Consider the following 20,064-nt stretch of genomic DNA (forward strand, 5'->3'; position numbering starts at 1 on the left):
GCCTAAGACTGTAGCCAGGGCTGCTCGCATTTCTCGAGACAGCCCGGCCGGTTTTTTCTTTCTAATAAAGCCTGATCCTCTAAACCAGGGGTCCCCAAACTACGGCCCGCGGGCCACATGCGGCCCCCTGAGGCCATTTATCCGGCCCCCGCCGCACTTCTGGAAGGGTACCTCTTTCATTGGTGGTCAGTGAGAGGAGCATAGTTCCCATTGAAATACTGGTCAGTTTGTTGATTTAAATTTACTTGTTCTTTATTTTAAATATTGTATTTGTTCCCGTTTTGTTTTTTTTACTTTAAAATAAGATATGTGCAGTGTGCATAGGAATTTGTTCATAGTTTTTTTTATAGTCCGGCCCTCCAACGGTCTGAGGCACAGTGAACTGGCCCCCTGTGTAAAAAGTTTGGGGACCCCTGCTCTAAACCTTTCAGTTGCCAGTCTTCTTTTCAGTCTAACATTTGGTGCTGGAACCCGGGACAGGGTACTGGCTGCCTGGACGATCCCCCTTTGCCGGCCAAGCTTACAACCAGGGAAGCGGTGGACAGCGGCAGCTCGTTCCGGGCTTACTCCCTGATTCTGCTTGGACATGTGATTGTGGGTTGACTGGCCCACGGGCCAACACTATCCCGAACCCCTGTCGACCCAGAGGCAAGGATCTCTCGGTTTCTCCGGTATCCGGTAGACTCCCTTTATTCCTCCCAATTAAACCCTTAATTCTCACGGGCCGAGATTAGGGAGGACACTGCTCTGGGTGACTTGCCCCTATGAATTACTTAACAAGTCCAGGCGCCTGGCCACATTGCCCTTCTCTTCTCTGGAACCAGGGATCCCGGTGACAACCGGCGTCCCCCTGTTCTACCTACTACGAAACAAATAGTGAGAAGAGTTTGAGGACGCTCTTCTCTTTTCCTATTTTCAGCCTACCATGGGCTCTTCCCAATCTTGACCCTCAAAAGCTACTCCTTTAGGTTGCCTCCTAAAAAATCTTGTCAAACCTGGCCTCGCTGTTCTTAAACCGAAAAAAATTAATCTTCTTTTGTAATACGGCCTGGCCCCAATATAAATTAGATAATGGTTCCCATTGACCTGAAAACGGAACCTTTGACATTAACATCCTCCGAGACCTGGATAATTTCTGCCACCGGACCGGGAAGGCCTCAGAGATCCCTTACGTTCAGGCTTTCTTCTACCTTCGCTCGCGCCCTTCGCTCTGTACTACTTGTTCCACCTACCAGGTTCTTCTTCCCAAGACGCCCGGTCCCCTATCCCCTTCTCTCTCTCCTGATTTATTTGCCCCAGCAGACCACTCCACCCCTGGAGCCCCTCGAGCCCCGGAGCCTCCTGTCCTACCTCCTCCTTATAATCCATCCCATGATCTACCTCCTCCCTCCTCCCTCGACCCACCGGCACCTGCAGACCAACCCCTGTTCCCCTCCTCCCCTCCCCCTACTTCTCTTCCCCATCTTCGTCCCTGCCATCGGGATCCTCCTGTCTCCTCCCGACCTGATATGCACCCCTCCCAGGAGGTGGCGGGAGCCGAGGGAATTGTCCGAGTTGCTATCCCCTTCTCCCTCTCTGATTTATCCCAAATCGAGCACCGTCTCGGCTCCTTCTCCTCTGATCCTGATACATATATGAAAGAATTTAAATACCTCACCCAGTCCTATGATCTAAATGCAAGCAGACAGGACACTGGGCTAACCTGGCAAGACCTTCACATTATCCTCACCTCCTCCCTCTCCCCCTCAGGCAAAGACAGGGTCTGGACCACTGCCCAACAAATCGCAGATGAGGCCCACACTCGAAACAATGCTAATCCAATAGGCACTACAGCAGTCCCCACCACTGACCCTAATTGGACTTACCAAGCAGGCCATCAGAACCGGGCGGCCCGAGATCAGATGATAGATTATTTACAACAGGCCCTAAATAAATTGGCTAACAAGGCTGTCAATGACAAAATCAAGGAAATCATAGACCGCAAGAAAACCCGGGAGAATTCTTGGAACGCCTCTCACAGGCGTTGCAAAATTCTCCCGAATGGACCCCACCACCCCAGCAGGGACCATTCTCCTCCATTCACATTTCATCTCCCAGTCGGCTCCTGACATCAGAAAAAAACTAAAAAAGCTAGAAAATGGGCCCGAGACTCCACAAAGCGATCTCTTAAACCTGGCCTTTAAGGTCTTTCACAACAGGGAGGAACAAGAGAAGGACCAGCGGAAGAGGGACCAGGATAATTATTTCATGCTCGCGAAGGCCCTGCAAGGGAACTCACCAGCTGGTTCTAAAACAAAAAACCCCAAAAGGCCGTTCCCATTTTCTGGGCCACCAGGACCCTGTTTTAAATGCAAGCAGACAGGACACTGGGCTAAACAATGCCCTAATCCTCGTCCACCGCCAGGTCCATGCCCTCACTGCCACCAAGAGGGACACTGGAGGGTTGATTGTCCCAGCCGCCAGAGAGGGATTGGGCCAACCACTCCCACAGCTAATAACCCCTCTATGCCTGTGGCTGGCTTTCTTGGCCTAGCAACGGAAGACTGAGGAAGCCTTGGGTCACAGGCCCCCGTAGGAATTACCAACGGTGAGCCCAAGGTAAAGCTTCATGTAGCATGTAAGGTAATCTCCTTCCTCATAGACACCGGGGCCGCCTTCTCTACCCTTCCTGAATTTGCTGGCCCCTTTCACCGTCTACCACTTCCACAGTGGGAGTTTCAGGCAAGAGTAACCTCCTTAATCACACCTCCCCTCACCTATATCCTAGACAAAACACAATTTACACACCAATTCTTGGTTATACCACAATGTCCCACCCCCTTACTAGGAAGAGACATTCTTGCCAAGTTTGGCTCCACCCTTCACCTTTTCCCAAAATCCTCAACACCAACTTCCAATATTCTCCTTTTGTTGGCCAGTGATCCGGACCCATCCCTCTCCAATCCCTCGTCCCTCTCTCCCCCTTTTTCCCCCGAAACAAGTGGATCCCACTGTCTGGAATACGGATCAGCCCCCTATCGCAACACACCACACCCCTACCCAGCAGGAAGCCATCACTGCTCCTCTCTACCCCCCACTGAGAGTGATCCTTAGAGGCCAGAACCCTTCACCGCCCCTACTCAGCAGGAAGAAGTGACAGAAGATGATGACCTCCGTCCCCTGTCCCTTGAGCCTCTCTAGGAATCATTCTCTCTCCTTTTAATATATAAATATATCAAATAGTCAGGAATCTTAGGTTTCATTTCTTTAACCCTGCCGGCACGAGTTTCATTTCAGGGCTTGCGGCAGATGGCCAACCACAAAGGAATGTCCGATGAAGACATGGACGTTTGAAACTGCTGACGACTGAAAATGCACCAACATCTGTAATTAGTGGAAAGCACTCCTGCGCCCAGCGATAGCAGCAGCCAATCAGCAAATGCCCCACCACCCTTCCTACTTCCCTAACCTAACCCTTAAAAAACGTGGCCTAAGACTGTAGCTGGGGCTGCTCTCATTTCTCGAGACAGCCCGGCAAGTTTTTTTTCTAATAAAACCTGATCCTCTAAACCTTTCGGTTGCCAGTCTTCTTTTCAGTCTAACATATATTAAATAAATAACCCTTACAAATAAGAAAAGTCAACTATGTGCCACTAGTGGGCTGAGGACCCAACGTGGGGACACAGTATACTCAGTTTGGAAGAAACCAAAGTATGGTTCTGTGCAGAGGAGCAGGACACAGGCTGGCACTGGAGCCCTTTCAAGCCAGGGGCTCTCAGTGAAGGGGGCCTGAGGAGGGTTGGGGGCCCAGATGCCAAAGGCAAGCCCCGCCTACCTTTGGTGTCTTCATCCTCAATGGTGGTGTTGGTGCTCTCCGAAGATTCCTGCCAGAGAGAACAGGGAGGCGGTGAGGCCTGCTGGCCGGCAGGAGGAGCACGGCCGGCGGGGGCTGCCCCTGCTGCCTGACGCTGCGGCCCGGTCTCTGTTAGCCTCCCTGGCGCTGCCGTCCGTCCGGATGCTCCCCTGAAAACCCTGTCAGACCTCCAAGCCCAAGGAGCAGCAGGGCCCCGCTAAGCAGGTGGCTGGTGGTGGGGGCGTGGGTGGAGGGATGGAGCAGGGAGAACCCTGGCCTTTCTGGAAGGACTGGGAGGGGTTCCTGGGCCTTTTCTGCTTGTGGGAGCAAAGAGGGGGTGTGGAGGAGCAGAGAGGCACATGGTGGCCACAGAATGGGGAAGGAATGCACACATTGGCAGGAGAGGAAGAGAGAGAGAGAGGGAGGCCCAGTGTGAGAGAGCTGGGCTTTTCAGGGGGAGAGAAACCACACAGTGGGGTCAGAAGAAGAGAGACATGGGCCACCATGCCACCATTGGAACGTAGACAGAGGCAGGGGCTGGTGGCTCCCCTGCCACCGGCGGACCCTGTGTAGCCTTGTTCAAGAAGGGCCTCTACGGCGCCCACCACTTCGGCCAAACCAAGCCCCTCCACCCCTCGCCGCAACTGGCACAGACCAAACCCTGAGATGAGTTCCGGAGCAGAGGGCAGGGAGAAGCGAGAAGCCAAGGGCTGGATGTGGGTGGGGGCTCAGATCAACCTTCACGCCTGACCGAGTTCTAAGGTCTACTGTCAGGCTGCTGGGCTGGGCCATGGAGTGGGAGGTGTCAACAGAAACACGCCAACAACACGCACACACAACACACATGTTGTCACACGAGGCACACGTACCGAGCACACCCTGAGCACCCTTTCCCCGCCCCGGGTTCCCGGTGCAGCCTGCAGGAGGGAGGCAGAGGCGAGGGGTCGAGGCCCAGCATTTACCGGCGTTTGGGAGACGGCAGACACTCACCATTAACTGAACGCTGGAACTCGACTTTCTTTTCTGGAAAAACAAGGAGAAGAGATGGGACAGGAAAAGACACAGCGTGAAAACGGCAGGGAGCAGAGGGACGAACAACAGGGGAGGTTTAGAAGGAGGATGGGCCTCAAGGTCATCCTCTGTGGTCCCTTGCCGGCATGGCATGAGGGCGAGGAGTCAGGGCCACCAGCAACAGCTGACCTGGCGGGGCCAGTCCTCTCTCGGCCTGAAGTTCTGGGGCCTCATGCACAGCTGCCTGGGTCTCACAATCCAATCACCAAGCTCCAGGTCAAGCCTCCTTTGGACCGGGGCTCCCTCTACTCCAAACTCATCCCTGGATCTCAAATGCCAGTTGCCTAAGGCCTCCAGAATCCAAAGCTCTTGAAGAGCCAAGGGCACTCGGGTCTGGGTTGGGTCGGGTCTAGGAGGCCCGATCTCTCCTCTTAGACTCTCCATGTATCTCTGCTGAAAGGACCCCAAGTGTCACAGTCACTGGGAAAACTTGTCAAAACACACACATAACCAGGCCCCTTCGAGGAGTCTGGTAACTCAGTGTCGGGAGGGGCTTGAGGATCTCCATTTTAAACACTATTGCTAAGAGATCCCGGAGCAGGGCCTCTAAGTGCCTTTGAAATTCGGCTTGTGTTCGCAGTTTCCCAGTGACTGGCATAGTCAGTTCCTTTATGCTGAGAGAGAAACCGAGGCTCAGCCAGACACACAGCAGAGCCCCGAATTTGAGCCTCTGGGCCCTACCATTCAGCCTCGTCTAGCTTTGAGGGTTTGCAGCTTTCCCTAGTACTGGCTGTAGAGCCGAGGGAAGGAGAGACAGAGGACAAATGTAGATTATCTTCTCTTTCAGCTGTGAGCCGGGAGCCTTAAAGACTCATATTCACAGAAGGTGGCAGGTCAAGATTGACACTTGATTTGCACAGATGAGAAACTGCGGCCCCAGAGATGGGCAGGGATCTGCCCGATGTCTCCCAGCCGGCCGCTAGCAAAGTGGAGGCGGGAAACCCTGAGTGCCCAGGCCTCCGGCAACCGCAGCCTGACGGCTCTTCAAAGGCTTATCCCTCCCAGGCCTTTACCTCTGACAGGCCAGGAGGCTGCTCTCCTTGCTGCCCTGTGGCGAGAACGGAGGCAGGACTTGAGATGCCCTTGGGGTAGGCTTGCCAGGGAGAGGCTCTGCATAGCCTCTGAGGGCCCTCAGTTCTAATCCTGGGCTTTCTGATTTCTAGATCCAGGAACTTCTGAGTGCTGGGAGCCTGCAATCCTGTGCTGTCCATCCAGGACTTCCACAGCCATGGCAGGGGTGGCTCACCAGGCACAGCCAGTATAAATGGTCACAGCCCTGCACCTGCTCCAGCAGGCCAGACAGTGTGACTTCCAAGGCCAGCAGCTTGCAGTCAGCCCATCCTCTCCTCTCCTCTCCTCTCCTCTCCTCTCCTCTCCTCTCCTCTCCTCTCCTCTCCTCTCCTCTCCTCTCCTCTCCTTCCCTCTCTTTCCCTCCTAGACTCAGCCTCACTCCTGGATGGAGCCAAGCCACGCACAGTGTTTGTGGGTGGGGCAGGCCCTCTCAGCTCAACTGTCAGCAGAAACCTGAAGAGTGGCCCCAGGGAGCCAGGAGGTTCCAGGCAGGACACGAGGAGGGAACACAGAGCAGAGACTGCGTCAGATTCGGACGTACAGTGACAGGATGGGACATGGGAGAGAAGTCACAACGGCACGGATGGGACACCAACAGGGGCAGTGAGTGGGGGTGAGGGGTGGGAGCAGTCAGCCCCGCCTCATCGCAGTCAAGGCCTCGAGGTGGTTGGGGTGGGGGGGACATCGCTTCTTGGTCATAGAAAGACTCAATTTCCCTGAGTCACAAATGATGAAGATACTAATAATAAACCCACTCTGACCGGCAAGTTCGAGTTTAGTTGACAAGAGCCTTTCCTGGAGAGTAGAGTCACATCTCTTTAGAATCGCATGGAGAAAAGCATGGTTCAAGGACAGTAGAAACGAAGTGTGGTCAAAATGAGCCTTGAAAGGCATGACAAGCCCCTGAAGCACAGCACTGTGTCGTCTCTTTGATTCCCACTGGGCAGTGTTCCTCCAGCGTCGGGACCATCGCTGCTTCTTCAGTACAGCCCTAGATGCAATCGGTGGCTCGTCTCTACAATGGTGTTGTAGGGAGAATCTGCATTTCCTCGCTTTGGCTGGACCGGTGTCGGTCAAAGAAGCACACAATGACTCCACGATGACTCTGCCAGGCCCCACAAACAACTGCCACTCTACCCTTGCACAGATGATGGACTCAGGTCCCCGAGGGAAGGAACAGTGGGGCCCAGACTCAAACCCTTGACTTCTTGACTGGAGGTCCAGTTGCATACACAGTGAAAACATGACTGGACCCTCGGGGCAATATATGGCAGGCCTGTGCCTCGAATCCCGGGCAGGGCTCCTGGACGACCCTTGTCTTCCAGCTGGGCTTCCCCCTCCACCCCAGGAAAGGAAAGGAGACTGTGCTACAGAGAGACAGTCGGGCCAGCAATAGCCTCTGGGCTTCTGTCCATCCACACCCAGGACATCCTGAGAAGTCACTCAGGGTCTGTCTTAGCTGCGCCCACAGAAAGCCCTGCAGTGACTAGCCAGAGCCCCAGGCCATGTCCCCATGTCTGTGCCTTCGGACAGTCTCCACCTCCTGGCCCTGCCTGGATAATAGGTAGACCAGAGCTTTGTCCAAAGACCCTGCCTGAGGGAGGCGCTGACCTCATACCAGTGGCTCTGAGTTAGCCTCTGCCAGGGCCACACACACGAGCCAAGCAGACCGGGACAGCCCTCCCTCCACCCCCTTCTCCTCCAGTGACCTGGGCCCCGGCTCACCAGCTCCTGTGGCCTCTGCCCCATATCTCCCAAATATGGTTTTCCCCAGGGAACCCAGCACCGCAGTGTCTACCAACTAGGGCCAGATAGAGCCCCAGCTGCACCAAACCGGGCCACCCCCACATTGCACATTCTCCCCATTACCCTTCCAAGTGGGAGAGGGGAAATTGACTCATGGGTAACCCAAAACAGCAGGTGAGCCAAAACTCAATTCTGAATTCCATGTCGGGACTCAGGATGTGTGTGTGTTAACTTTAGAAACTGGGCCAGCTTTAGATCTGTGAATTATCAAATATTTTCTCGAGCAAACTTTGTTTTCAAGACAAATATTGACCCAGAAATGCAATATATAAAACAGAAAAGATAATCACACTGACCCGCACCTCATGAGCACGTGTCACGTGTCCTGCACCGTGCTGAGCCCCACACACATGACCTTGGCTCATCCTCACAAACAGCCCTGCGAGGTGGAAACCCCTTTAACCCCCCACTGCTTGAATGCGGAAACACAGGCTCAGGGGATTCGAATAACCAGCCAAGGTCTGCAGCTGCTAAGCTGGCCCAGGCTTTCCTAACCCCGAGCCGGCTGTCACAGGGAACTGTTCTGGTTGAAGCGGGCACGGGAAGCCCAGAATCTTCTCTGCTTGCCCCCCACTTCTAATCCCTCCCCACCCCATCTGCTGCCCGAGGTGCCTCCCAGAACCTTTGGGCTTCAAGAAATTCAGTTTGAAGACCACTGACTTTGGCTGATAATCAAATAACTAGGTATTCCTCAAGAGCACAAGATGAGAAGGGAGAGTGATTAGACAGGGTTTTGTTGCCCTTTTTTGTTGTTGTTTGTTTGTGTAGTTTTAAAGCTGAAATCCTGGAAATCATGGCGCCCACACTCTTTCTACCCACCCATTGTAGTTGTGAGAGAACTCAAACCCGCAGAGGACTCAGAGCAGAGGGGAGGCCCAAATCCTAGCCTCCGACAGCGAGCCCGGATTCCCTCCCATGTAACCCTTGACAGGCCAAAGCCAGGGGCCTGAGACTGTAAATGCCACGACAAATGAAGCCATCGAGCCACCAGCCCACCTGGCTGACTGTGTTTGGACAGTGTCTCATACCTTCCAGCGTCCTGGGCACAGCCCAACCCTGGGGCCCTGGCCAGGCAGGGCTCTGAGCCCAAGAAAGGCAGGATCTCAAGAGAAGAGAACCCACAAGGCGAGCCAGTGGCAGGGAGAAGGGCTGCAGAGAGTGGGGACCAGGCCCCAGAGAACAGAGGGAGAAGAGAGAGGAGGGGAGGAGAGGTCAAGTGTGTATGCAGGGAAGGAGCTCGGGCATTGGGCATGGGGGCTGGGGGCAGAGGGCAGGCCTGGGTCGGGGGAAGTGGGGATGTTTGGCGCTGAACCAGCAAGCTTTGATGGAGAGGGGCTATTTCCGGAACCCCAAAGCAGAGGGGAGTGGCTGTCCATTCTCCACAGGCTTTGCGGGTTAAAATGGGCTGTACTGTGGGTCAGGGCCCCATTCTTGCCAGCCCACACTCGGGAAAGGGGAGGTCACCCCTCACGATCATCTCTGTCCCTTCCTTGTGCCCTCTTGCTCACCAGTCCTCCAGCCCCGGACAATCCCAGAAACCTCCTTTGGAGCTGCCCCTCTCCGTCTGCCTGCTCTCACCCAAGGGCCACCTGCCTCTCCCACCTGCTCTCAACCCTCCTCCCTGACCTGCCCCCCGCCAGTCCTGGTGCGAGGGTGGGCACCGAAGCCCAGGTCTCTGGGTCTGGGGACAGCTGGCTGCAGCAGTGGCCGCGTCTGCCCAGAACACCGAGGCCTGGTCTCACCCAGCCCTGGAAGCTGGGCCCTCTTGGCAGAAACGCTTCCAGAGCAGCCTCTGGTGGGCTCCCGGGACTTACCTTCACACCATCATTCTTCTTGTTTCCTCCACTCTTCCCTCCTATGGAGGAGAGAAAGTAGAGGGTTACCAACACCAGGCAGGGCACCAGGGCCCACAGGGCCAGGAAGAGCAGCATCCACGGGCAGCGGAGGGCGGGGAGCCGGCTCAGCGATCTGGGGAGAACTCCTCCTCCTGCTTCTCCTCCCTCCTCCAGAGCCTGGGGCTGCCGGAGCCCGGGCTGCCAGAGCCCGCTCGGTGGGCCTGGGCGCCCACAGCGCTCGGTGATCTCAAGTGTGACCCCCCGGACCCATGGGCTGAGGCTGAGGAAGGCGTCCAGTGTGTCCCAGGACCGTGGGATCACTGTTTCAGCCGGGGATTCCCTCTGGATCCCGGTCACCACCCGTGCTGGTGGTGGCCAACCCGGAGGCCCGGCTGCCCGGCCCGGGGCTGGCCGCTCCCTCCCCAGCCCGGCCCACTCTAATTTTATCCCCATGCTGCTGCAGAGGTCATGTGTCAACCCTGCCTACTCACTCTGGACAGCTGCGAGTCGTGTTTTGCCAGTGACAAGAAGCAGATGCCCCCTTCTGGGGCCCATCTCTGCCAGAGCACCCATCCTGGCAGAGGCCTCCCTACCCTCAAACTCCAGAGCTGCAGGCTGGGTTTGGCTCTGTCCCTGGTAGCCAGGAGACGGCAGAGCAACAGATCTCAGGGAGGCCCCACCTCTGTCATTCCCCTCTGCCTCCCCCTCACCTCCTGGCCAGAGCCCGTGGAGAGGGAGGGCATCAGCCAGGAAGTGGGGCATGAGTGCCCAGCCCTGGCATCCGGCTGCTTAAACCTCAAGCAAATGCCTGAAGTTAAACGAGACAGGGTATCTAAAAGTGCTTACTCAGCACAGCACTTGACCTCTATGAAGTAGGTGCTTAGTAAATGGTAGCCACTCGTCCTTCTTCTGGTGGCCCGGAGAGAGTGAGCCGGAGACGAGGGGTGATACAGGATGTTGTAGCCCAGAAGGATTGGAGGATGAGGCTCATAGTCCATCCAGCTTCCCAGTCACCCTCACATTCCCAAGGACCCCTACCAGGCTCTCATCCACAGTCTCCCTCTTGTAAAGCAGGTGTGGGAGGGGTACCTCCAGATCCAAAGTTGAAAGGAGAGGCTGCTCTTCCTCCACAGGTTTTATGGGCTGAACTAGGCTGTAGAGTGGAGCGGGGGCAGGGGGGAGCTTGCCCCTCGAGCCTCAGGAAGGCCCCTTTCAGCTCCAGCCCACTATTGCAAGACTGTGGGTCCTAGGAGGCCACATATTCTGATTTTCAAGAGAAGGCAGAGATCCGAGTCTTTCCATGAAATCTCTTGATGTTTAAAGTACTGGAAACGCCTCCAAAAAATATTTTTTTTAAGCACCACTGTTTTTCCATCTCCCGCCAATCACATTTAGAGATTGGAACTGACCCACGGGACACCATTTTGTAAGTTGGGGATCAGAGTGCTCTAGGGGCACTTCAGTTGTTAAAAAAAGACTCTGACTGTCTGGGTGGCTCATGTTTCAGTTAAGGAGCTGCAGGAGCCTCGTCTGGGGAGAGAATGGAAGACGGTCAGGCGGTGGCGGAAGCCCAGGTCTGAAGTTCCAGGGTTTTCCCACCGTGCGTCTCGTTCTTCCAGCTGGTTAAACGGGCAGCTGGACCCTCTCAGCGAAGCTTCCCAGAGCCCTTCCCTTGCTGTGGGGCTGGCCACGTGACCACAGCAGCCCTCTTGGGATGGCTCTGGTCCCAGCCAGAGGGCCCTTCGGGTGAGCTTTGATATATCAGCTCCGCTGCCCGGTCAGGCTCTGGGCTCCCCAGAGAGACGCCTCTGGCAGCGCTGGCCCGGGCACTCTCCAGTGTGCCAAGGGGAGCTTCTTGCTAAACCCTGACACTAATCCCTTCCCCTTCTCTCTTCGGGACCACACGCCACAGGTCACTGGGCGCTCCTCGCCCTCACCAGCTTGCCTTTGGCTAAGGCCAAAGGCACCTATCCTGGATTGTCTAGTGACTCACCCTGGCTAAGGGCGCTTGCACCGGGGTAGGTCGAATGTGCACTGAAACAAGCTTGGCCTCCCCCTAGCGATGCCACCGGGGACCAAGCACATTCACTTCCCAGAACTTGTTTCCTTTTTCAGGAAACAGGGATGGCAGTGAGCCCCACTGCCTTGTTATAAAGGCCGCAGGGTGAAAGTATAAGTACTGCTTAGCACAGGGCTCCAGTCATGATGAGGGGACAGGGGTGCTGCCACTCCCTGAGCCTGGCTCTGTCCTGAACCTCAACATAGGAGAGGCCTTCCCCTCGGGCTGGCCCAGCCTGACAATGCCAGCACTGCTATGAGGTGGAAGAGACAGACTAAACCTCTGACCCTTCTTAGTGGGTCCTTGGCTTGCTGACCTTCGGCCTTTCTCCACTTCTGAGGGCAGGTTTGCATCAAGTGAATGGGGTCCTCTGCAGTCCCCACTCACCCCAGGTCCCTTGGCCCTGGTACCCAGGTATCCAACATGGCAATAGCCTCACTTCCTGAATGACGTAGTTGGGACTTTGAGGTCCCACCACCTACCGGAGAAGTTCCTGGTGGCCAGCATTGTGGTGAGGATAGCTCCCTGTAACAGGTCAGAGGAGAAGCGGGGAGGAGAGAGAAGCCGGAGGTGAGGGGGGAGAGGAAACACAAAGATGCGAGTGGTGAGTAGGAGAGGACAGGCGGACGCTCCATTCAGACAAAGCCAAAGACTTCTGCCTCTCTGTCCCCTACCCTACGGCCCAGGGACCAACCGCTACCTCCTTGGGGAAATCAGCCTCAGCTGGCATCGCTCCAGGGACAAGGGCATCCTAGGAGCAGATATTAATAGGTCCTACCGGCCTGGCCAGAGCTGGTGGGTGGGCTTAGGGACACCTGTCAGTGGGAGCACTAGAGGCCAGGGAAGTTTCCCGCCTGGGCGAGGACAGTAGACCGTGTGCCCCTGGGCCCTCCCCGTCCACCCTCTCCCCGGGACACTCAGCACCCACTCTAGCACTAGTCATCTCTCTGTGGTCCCTGGGGCTGGAACCCTAGCAGGTTAATGTGGAAAAACCTTCTCTGTCAACCAGGGGGCTGGGGGACAATGGCCTTTCTGGTTCTGGCGTTGTCTGATTTGGACACTCTGAGTGCCCATGATTTTAAGACTCTCTGGTTCTGACATTTTGAGACTTCTACTGTGACAGCTCCCACTAGGGGCTGGGGGTGATACTCAATCTTTCTGGCATCATGTCCCCATCCTGAGCCATATGCCAGGCTTCCCAATGAGCTAGGGCCTCAGTATGTCACTCAGCATGCTGACGGCTTCTCTGTTCCAACCAGCTGGGGACTGTTTGGTCGCTCTTCCTACCTGCTGATGGGGTCCCTAGAAAGGTCTGGGCCAGGAGTTGTCATAACCCTGAGAACACACAGGGCCTGCTGAGAGGCCAGCAACCCAGGGTCCACCTGGGTCCCCCTGTATGTAGCTTCCTCAGGGTCACGACCCCTACCCAAGTCTCTCACCTATTCCTCTCCAATGCTTGGCAACTGTGGCCTCACCCTTATCATAGCCTCCTGCCCAGTCACATGTCACCTCTGAATCTCTCCCCAGTCATGCTGTTGTCCCCTAAAGCAGTGGTCCCCAACCTTTTTTGGGCCACAGACTGGTTTAATGTCAGAAAATATTTTCACGGACCGGCCTTTAGGGTGGGACGGATAAGTGTATCACGTGACTGAGACAAGCGTCAAGAGTGAGTCTTAGACGGATGTAACAGAGGGAATCTAGTCATTTTTTAAAAATAAAACATCGTTCAGACTTAAATATAAATAAAACGGAAATAATGTAAGTTGTTTATTCTTTTTCTGCGTACTGGTACCAAATGGCCCATGGTCCGGTACCAGTCTGCGGCCCGGGGGTTGGGGACCACTGCCCTAAAGGGCTCAAGCTCACGATGCCAGACTGCACACAGGTTTTTCTCTCTGTCCAGAACATCTGCCTACTCTGACTCTACACAGCCAATGCCTGCTTACCCTTCAGGGTCTCGGCTTAAATGCTGCTTGCCCAGGGAGGCTTCTGGGATCCTTCCCTGGTCCTTTCAGACCTGGTTCATGGCCCTGCTGGGAATACTCACAGCTTCGGGGCCTGTGGTCATAGCACTCACCACTGCCCCACATTGTCCCAGTTACGTGTCTCTTCTCCACTGCTCACTGCCCCGCCCAGACAGCAGGTGTTCGATAAATGTTTATTGACTCAATGAAGGAAAGAACTAGTGAGTGGGTCTCTTGGCCACAGTGGAGACCCAGGCCAGGCTACTCGCACATCTGGAGACATGGAGGATGAGGACCTGTTACCTTCAGTTTTCTCCTGGCGTTGAACTTCTTCAGGCAGTCCACGGTCTCCTGTCTGTGCATGCAGGAGGCCACGGTGGACCGGTGCTGGAGGAAGTAGGGAAGAGGTCTGTGAGTGGAGGGCCATCCTACCCAGAGGCCCCTCAGCAGGGCATCTTACAGGTCTGGTTGGTGCCTTGGGGAAATAATCTTTATTCTAGGGGATGTTCTAAACATTGCAGGTGCTTAGCATTATGGGCCCCGGACATCCAATGCCAGTAGAACCCCAGTCCTGATGTCAATGTCCTGCTTCCGTTTTCCCCTAAGACCCACAGCAGGGTCAGTATCTCTTGGATTAAGCCCCCCCGACCCGAGGCTGGGCCTGTAAAGCCAGGGACAGGGATAGGGCTCCGTGAAGCCTTAACCCTGAGGTCTGGGGGGGCTGCTGGGAAGGGTCTTGCTGAGGAAGTCTCACCGAGATCCAAGGATGCTTGAGGGCCTCGGCAGCCGTGATGCGTTTGGACGGGTTGATGGTCAGCATCTTATTGATCAGATCCTTGGCTTCCGGGGTCACGGTGTCCCACTCTGGTGACGGGAACTGAAAGGGGCAGAGGGGCCAGGTTTGCCCAGCCTACCCCAGGCCACCCCTGCGATCCCCCAGCCCCTGACTGGCAGGGGAGCAGGCAGGGGTCCTAGTGCCCGTCCACTCGCGCATTCACAACCGGGAAGATGTGGGACAGGGTCCCCTGACCCCAGGACAAATCAGAACAGTGGCCAGAGGGGAAGGAGGCCTCCCTCTGCTATTCTGCGGCTGCACCTCATCAGGAGAGCAGCAAGCCTGTGGTGGTAGCCTGGACGTCGGGATCGCAAGCCTGGGTTCGAGTCTGCCTCCTGGGCTGTGTGAACTTGGGTGAGCCACGTGACCCCTCATGCTGTCACTAGAGGTGTTGTGAGGATTAAATATGCTATAAAGCACATGGCACATCGCTTTATAGAAATCAGCTGTGTAGAAAAGCAGTATAGCTTAGAGAAGTTAGAAACACAGACACTAGGGTCAGACAGCCTGAGTTCAAATCCCAGCTCCACCATTTCTTAGCTATGCGATCTGGGCAGTTATTTAATCTCTCTGTGACTCACCTGTAAAACAGGGATAACAACAGTACCTATGTCACAGACTGGTGTGAGGGTTAACTGTAATAATACATAGAAAGCATTTAGAAGACTGCTATATGAGTGTTAGCTATTATTATTTGTGTGTATATGTATAGATAGATGGAGAGATAGAATCTATCTATCTATATATGGACCTACATCCAAAGAGAGAGAGAGAGAGAGAGAGAGAGAACCTGGCTCCTGCAACCTGCCCCACCACCTGTTGCCCCGCTCTGCTGCTGCTTCTGCCCTCTGGGGCCCCGTGGGCTAAGCTCCATCACTTAAAGGCCCCGATCATTAGGCACAGCCAGCTCATCTCCTGGCCCCAGTCAGTTGTCAAGCTCCACCTGCCGTTCACTCCCCTGCCCCACAACTAGAGAGGGGCAAGGAGACCTAGATATGCTGGGAGGGCAGCAGGGGGGCATTCTCAGGTCCTGACCTCACTGGGCATTGGCTTTCACTGGAAGGGGCCCAGGGGATGGCAGGGAGGCTGGAGAGAAGAGCGACACTCACATCATAGGCGCCGGCTTTGATCTGCTGGTACAAGCGGTGCTGGTCCTCGTCCCAGAACGGGGGATACCCAACTAGCAGGATGTACAGGATGACCCCTGGGGAGAGCATGAGGAGGAACTTCAACCCCTTGTGAGGAGGAGCCATGCAGGAGGGGAATGATGGGAAAGAAGACAGAGGGCACCAGACGTTGCGGTGGCCGGGGGGATGGAGGGGCCTTTGGAAGGACTCACCGCAAGCCCACAGGTCCACAGGCTTCCCATACGGGTCCTTCCGCAGCACTTCTGGGGAGAGGTATCCAGGTGTCCCTGCGAACCCTGCTCTCCAGACACACAGACAGGCAGACACACCCACAGAGGGTGGCACATAAGTAAACCAGAGCAAGGTCCTCCTGGAAGAGGGATGAGGGTTGCCCTGCGGATGACCAAACACCCCTGCCCGCAGATTGGGCCAGCAACGCCTATAGGTCAGGTGGAGAAGTATAGATGGTACACTTGTCACCACCCACACTCCAGAGCCTATGGCAGAAGTCATTGATCAGCCCCAGGGCCTTTCCCATGGGGTCCTGGCTCAGCGCCATAGATTTCTAGCACAATCCTCCCAGCAGCCACTACCAATCAATTGCTGGTGGCAATCAAGATAAAATATTGTCACCATGTCAGCCCCAAGCTGACTGACTCTTTGCCCATTTCCTACCCCTTCTGGGGGCTGGTCTGGGATGTCCCTAACTCTGGCTTTACCCAATGTCCCTTAGGTAGGTCTCGTTTTCTTCCAGGCCTCAGTTTCCTCAACTGTCAAATGAAGGATTAGGGATTCCTATCTTAAATACTTCCCAGCATTGTTGGGAAGATCAATTGAAACAATGGACACCTCAGGTATCTTAACAAGTATTCCTAAGAATAGTTCCCATTTATTGAGTGTGTGTGCTAAGTAGGACTGAGCGTTTTCTGTGCCTGGTCTCATTTAACCCTCACGCAGCCTTGAGGCACATCCTCATTTCACAGATGAGAAAACAGGCTAGGAGAGGTGAAATGAGGCCCAGTCACATACGTCGTATGTAGCAGAGGCCATTGAATCCAGAGCTCTGGGCCTTGACCACTGATCACTATTGCCCACTACAAAGTATTCCAGATACCGAAAAGGCTCAACTATTCCAAAATCTCAGAGCATGCTGGATCATATGACCTTAAAACCTGGCTCTACCCCTTTTAATTTCCCTTGACCTTTTCCAGGTTTCTAGTCCTCATCTGTAAATTCAGGATAATAATCTCTAACACTCAAGATGTTAGGGAAACCCATAGAAGCCTCTAGCCAACAGTGAAGGTCTCTATGCATGTGCAGGAGCTAGGTACTGTTTGAATGATAACCCTGTTCCTGCACCTGGCCCCAGAGAGGGGGCAAAACTCACTGACTCGGTGGCTGTGTGGGGAGGGGCCTCTAACTCTGCTACTTCAGCCCTGGTTTCTCCAACACCATCTCCAACCTGCCTTGTTTGGGCAAAGGGTTCCTATAGGTCAACATGTCAATGCAAGGCCGGCCCCCCAAACGCCTGCCATCCCCTGTCCTCACTCACCGAACCATGCCTGCTGCTCCCCCTCCACCTCTATGGCCAGGCCAAAGTCCGCCAGCTTCACGGCGGCGCCCTTGAGCTTGGAGGCCAGCAGCAGATTCTCCGGCTTCCCAGGACCAGAGAGAAGAGGGGAAACATGGGAGGAAAGAGCCAGAAGACAGTGAGCAGGTTCAGAACCTCACCTCCAGGGACCTGAACTTATAGGTGGGACAGCTGAATAATCCAGAGGCATCCTGCCCCCACCTCCAGCTCCAACCCCAGGACCCTGAGCTTAGTTCCCAGGGAGAGAACTATCCACTGCAAGTTCTCTGTCTTCTGCAACAGGAAGAACCTTCCTCCACCAGCCATTTGCTCCTTCCCCTCCCCTCAGGGTCGGAAACTGAGGCTGTGGTTAAGGCAGGAGGTGAAGGGGGACAGCCACCACCACAATAAAAAAAAGAAGCAACATGTACTGTGCCAGCTGCAAGGCTAAGGGTTTTGCATATATCGCCTCATTTAGCATCTCACCAACCCTTTGGGGTAGGCATCATTATCCCCATTTTCTGTAGTGGTTTTCTTATATCATCTGAAACAGTCATGCTCCCACTTCAGGGCCTTTGAACTTCCTGTTTCTCCTGCTTAATTTGTTCTCCCTTTGAGTCTCACAGAGCTCGCCCCTTCTTTCATCTGGCTCCCACATTCATGTCACCCCTTCCAAGAAGCCCTCCATGACTACTCTATCTAAAGGAGTCCCTAGGTATCTTCTGTCTTAGTTCCTTGTTTTTACCTTCATAGATCTCATTACAATTTGTAATGTTTTTCTCTTCTATGTGCTTGTTTATTATTTGTCACCCTGTAGTATGTGACTTTCTAATCTGTGCTGTCCATCACTGCATCACCAGCACCTAAGACAGTGAGTGGCCTGCACATACCAGATACTCCATAAGTTTTTGTCATATGTAGATAGAGGAGGAAACTGAGGCTCAGAGAGGTTAAGTGATGACAAAGATCACAGAGCTGATAAGGGTAGATCCAGAATCGAGGCAGAGTCTGGCCCCCAAGCCATGTTCTTAACCACTCTACGCTGAGACAGGAATGGGCCCTAGACGTGCCTCCTGCTCTCTGGAATGTTGAGGCCGCTGTCTTCTGCTGGGTCTGGAGAACAGGAAATAGCCCTCATCGAGACAGAGGAGTTAAGAGTGTGGACTCTCCAGTTCGATAGCCCCAGCTTCTGACTCCGACTGTGGGATTTGGATAAATTATTTCACTTCTCTAAGCTTTAGTTTCCTCCTAGAAAAATATGCAGGCATGATAATGCCTACATCATGAGGTGGCAGACCAATTAATTTCAGTAATCCACTGATAAAGTACTTCACAGTGGCCTAGAGCAAGTGCCTGATAAGCCTCAGTACTCATGTTTTCTGCTTGGGGAGGGGGGTGCGGCTCCAAGTCTCTGCAGGCAGCTGGCTTCCTCTGGGATTTCCTCTACCCCACTGGAATTTCCAAGGGGGTCCCACATCTGACCCTTCACTGCCCAAAGCTAGATGGGCTGCAAACAGATATAACATGTTAAGGCCCCTTTTGTCCTCTGGGGACCCACAACATGTCCTGGGTCTTAGTAGCTATTCTATCCTGATTTGATGAATGTGCCACTAATTATTCTATTCAGAGTGGCCTAAATTTGTGCTGCCTCTCCTTCTACCTCCCCCGTGCAGGGGCTGTAGCTATAATGGGAACAGGCCTTCGGGGACAGCCACCCTGCCGTCTGGCCAGAGACCTTCTTGCCTGTGAGTCTGCACAGAGCCACAGGGAGCTCACCTGCATTCAGGTGAGGAGCCATGGGCTACTTATGACACTCAGAAGTGGATAGGGGTTCTGCTCAGAGCATTTCGCCCCAAAGAGGAACCAGGACCGACTGGAGGGTGCCCAAGGAGGGGACCAGGGTGAGAAGAGCCTGGAAGTCCTATCTTGGGTGGGAATGAAGAATAGACAGCAGGTGGCTCAGGAGCTACCACAAAGCCACCCAAGTGTCTCCAGGGCTGCTCTGCGCTAGAGGCTTGATCTGTGTGGACCCAAAGGGTAGAACTGGGGTTCACGGGGAAGCACCCATAGCAGGAAAGAATGAAGGTGCATTGCCCAATGGTACAGGGGGCTACCCTATAAGAAGTGAGTTCATAGTCACTGAAGACTAGAAAAGCAGAGGTCTGATGGACACCGAGCAGGGTCACCTAGAAGGGGCTACTGCAGGAGCAGGAGCTGGATTGAGTGGGTTTTTGGCCCCTGACCAGCCAGGGCCTGGGATCCGAGGTCAGAAGCCAGGGCTCCAGTCCTAGCTCAGGCACGACTGACCTGCATGTTCTCAGGCAAATCCCTGGGACTCTTAGGCCTAGTTTCCTGCCCTACAAAAAGGAGTGATGTTATGAGCTACCAGCTGCTGAGGCCATGAGCAGTCCATGCTGACCAGGCAAGGCCGGGCGACTAATGCCAACCTAGACTCCACATCTACTCGTCCTGTCCCTCTCCTTCAGGTGGGCAGAGAGAGGACCCCGAGGTCCTCAAGTCCTGTTTTCATTCTGCCCCTGCCCCCTACCTGCCAGAGACCAGGAAATAACAGTAACGAAGTGTCTGTATACCAGGCACGGTGAGGTCTCCTTTGAAATCCTCGCCAATCTGTGCAGAGGTTGCTATGGCAACCTCCAATGTAAAGAAGCTGACACTGTAAAGCTCGAAAGTGACCCAGCTGGGATCTGGACCAGACCATAGCCAGCGTTGGCATTCTAGCTGTGTCTCACCTGGCTTGGCACAAAGCAGGTGGGACCGGGAGTCGGGAGGTCTGGGTCCCAAGCCCAGATGCTCACCCTCCCTTTAGCCCCATTTTCTTATCCGAACAGTGAGGGAAGTACTCTCCATCCAGCCCAACTCGGGGAAGTAAAGGG

The 20,064-nt window shown here is 54.6% G+C and overlaps 1 protein-coding gene across 4 annotated transcripts in view; it reads right to left on the minus strand.

The window, feature by feature from the left end:
* The window catches only part of CAMK2A (calcium/calmodulin dependent protein kinase II alpha), a 63,724-nt gene that overhangs the window by 14,724 nt on the left and 28,936 nt on the right, over nucleotides 1-20,064 (minus strand). For 2 of the 4 annotated variants that reach the window (XM_066272998.1, XM_066272999.1), the window contains exons 7-15: nucleotides 17,153-17,255; nucleotides 15,813-15,896; nucleotides 15,583-15,677; nucleotides 14,393-14,515; nucleotides 13,942-14,025; nucleotides 12,157-12,199; nucleotides 9,595-9,635; nucleotides 4,823-4,855; nucleotides 3,815-3,863 (exon numbers count right to left, since the gene is read on the minus strand). In XM_066272998.1, coding sequence (XP_066129095.1) covers nucleotides 3,815-3,863; nucleotides 4,823-4,855; nucleotides 9,595-9,635; nucleotides 12,157-12,199; nucleotides 13,942-14,025; nucleotides 14,393-14,515; nucleotides 15,583-15,677; nucleotides 15,813-15,896; nucleotides 17,153-17,255 — 655 coding nt within the window. The remainder of the gene's footprint in view (nucleotides 1-3,814; nucleotides 3,864-4,822; nucleotides 4,856-9,594; nucleotides 9,636-12,156; nucleotides 12,200-13,941; nucleotides 14,026-14,392; nucleotides 14,516-15,582; nucleotides 15,678-15,812; nucleotides 15,897-17,152; nucleotides 17,256-20,064) is intronic. The other 2 variants (XM_066273000.1, XM_066273001.1) reach the window with 1 other exon arrangement.

This window comes from Saccopteryx bilineata, chromosome 4 (assembly GCF_036850765.1).
Source record: "Saccopteryx bilineata isolate mSacBil1 chromosome 4, mSacBil1_pri_phased_curated, whole genome shotgun sequence".
Classification (NCBI taxonomy): Eukaryota; Metazoa; Chordata; class Mammalia; order Chiroptera; family Emballonuridae; genus Saccopteryx; species Saccopteryx bilineata.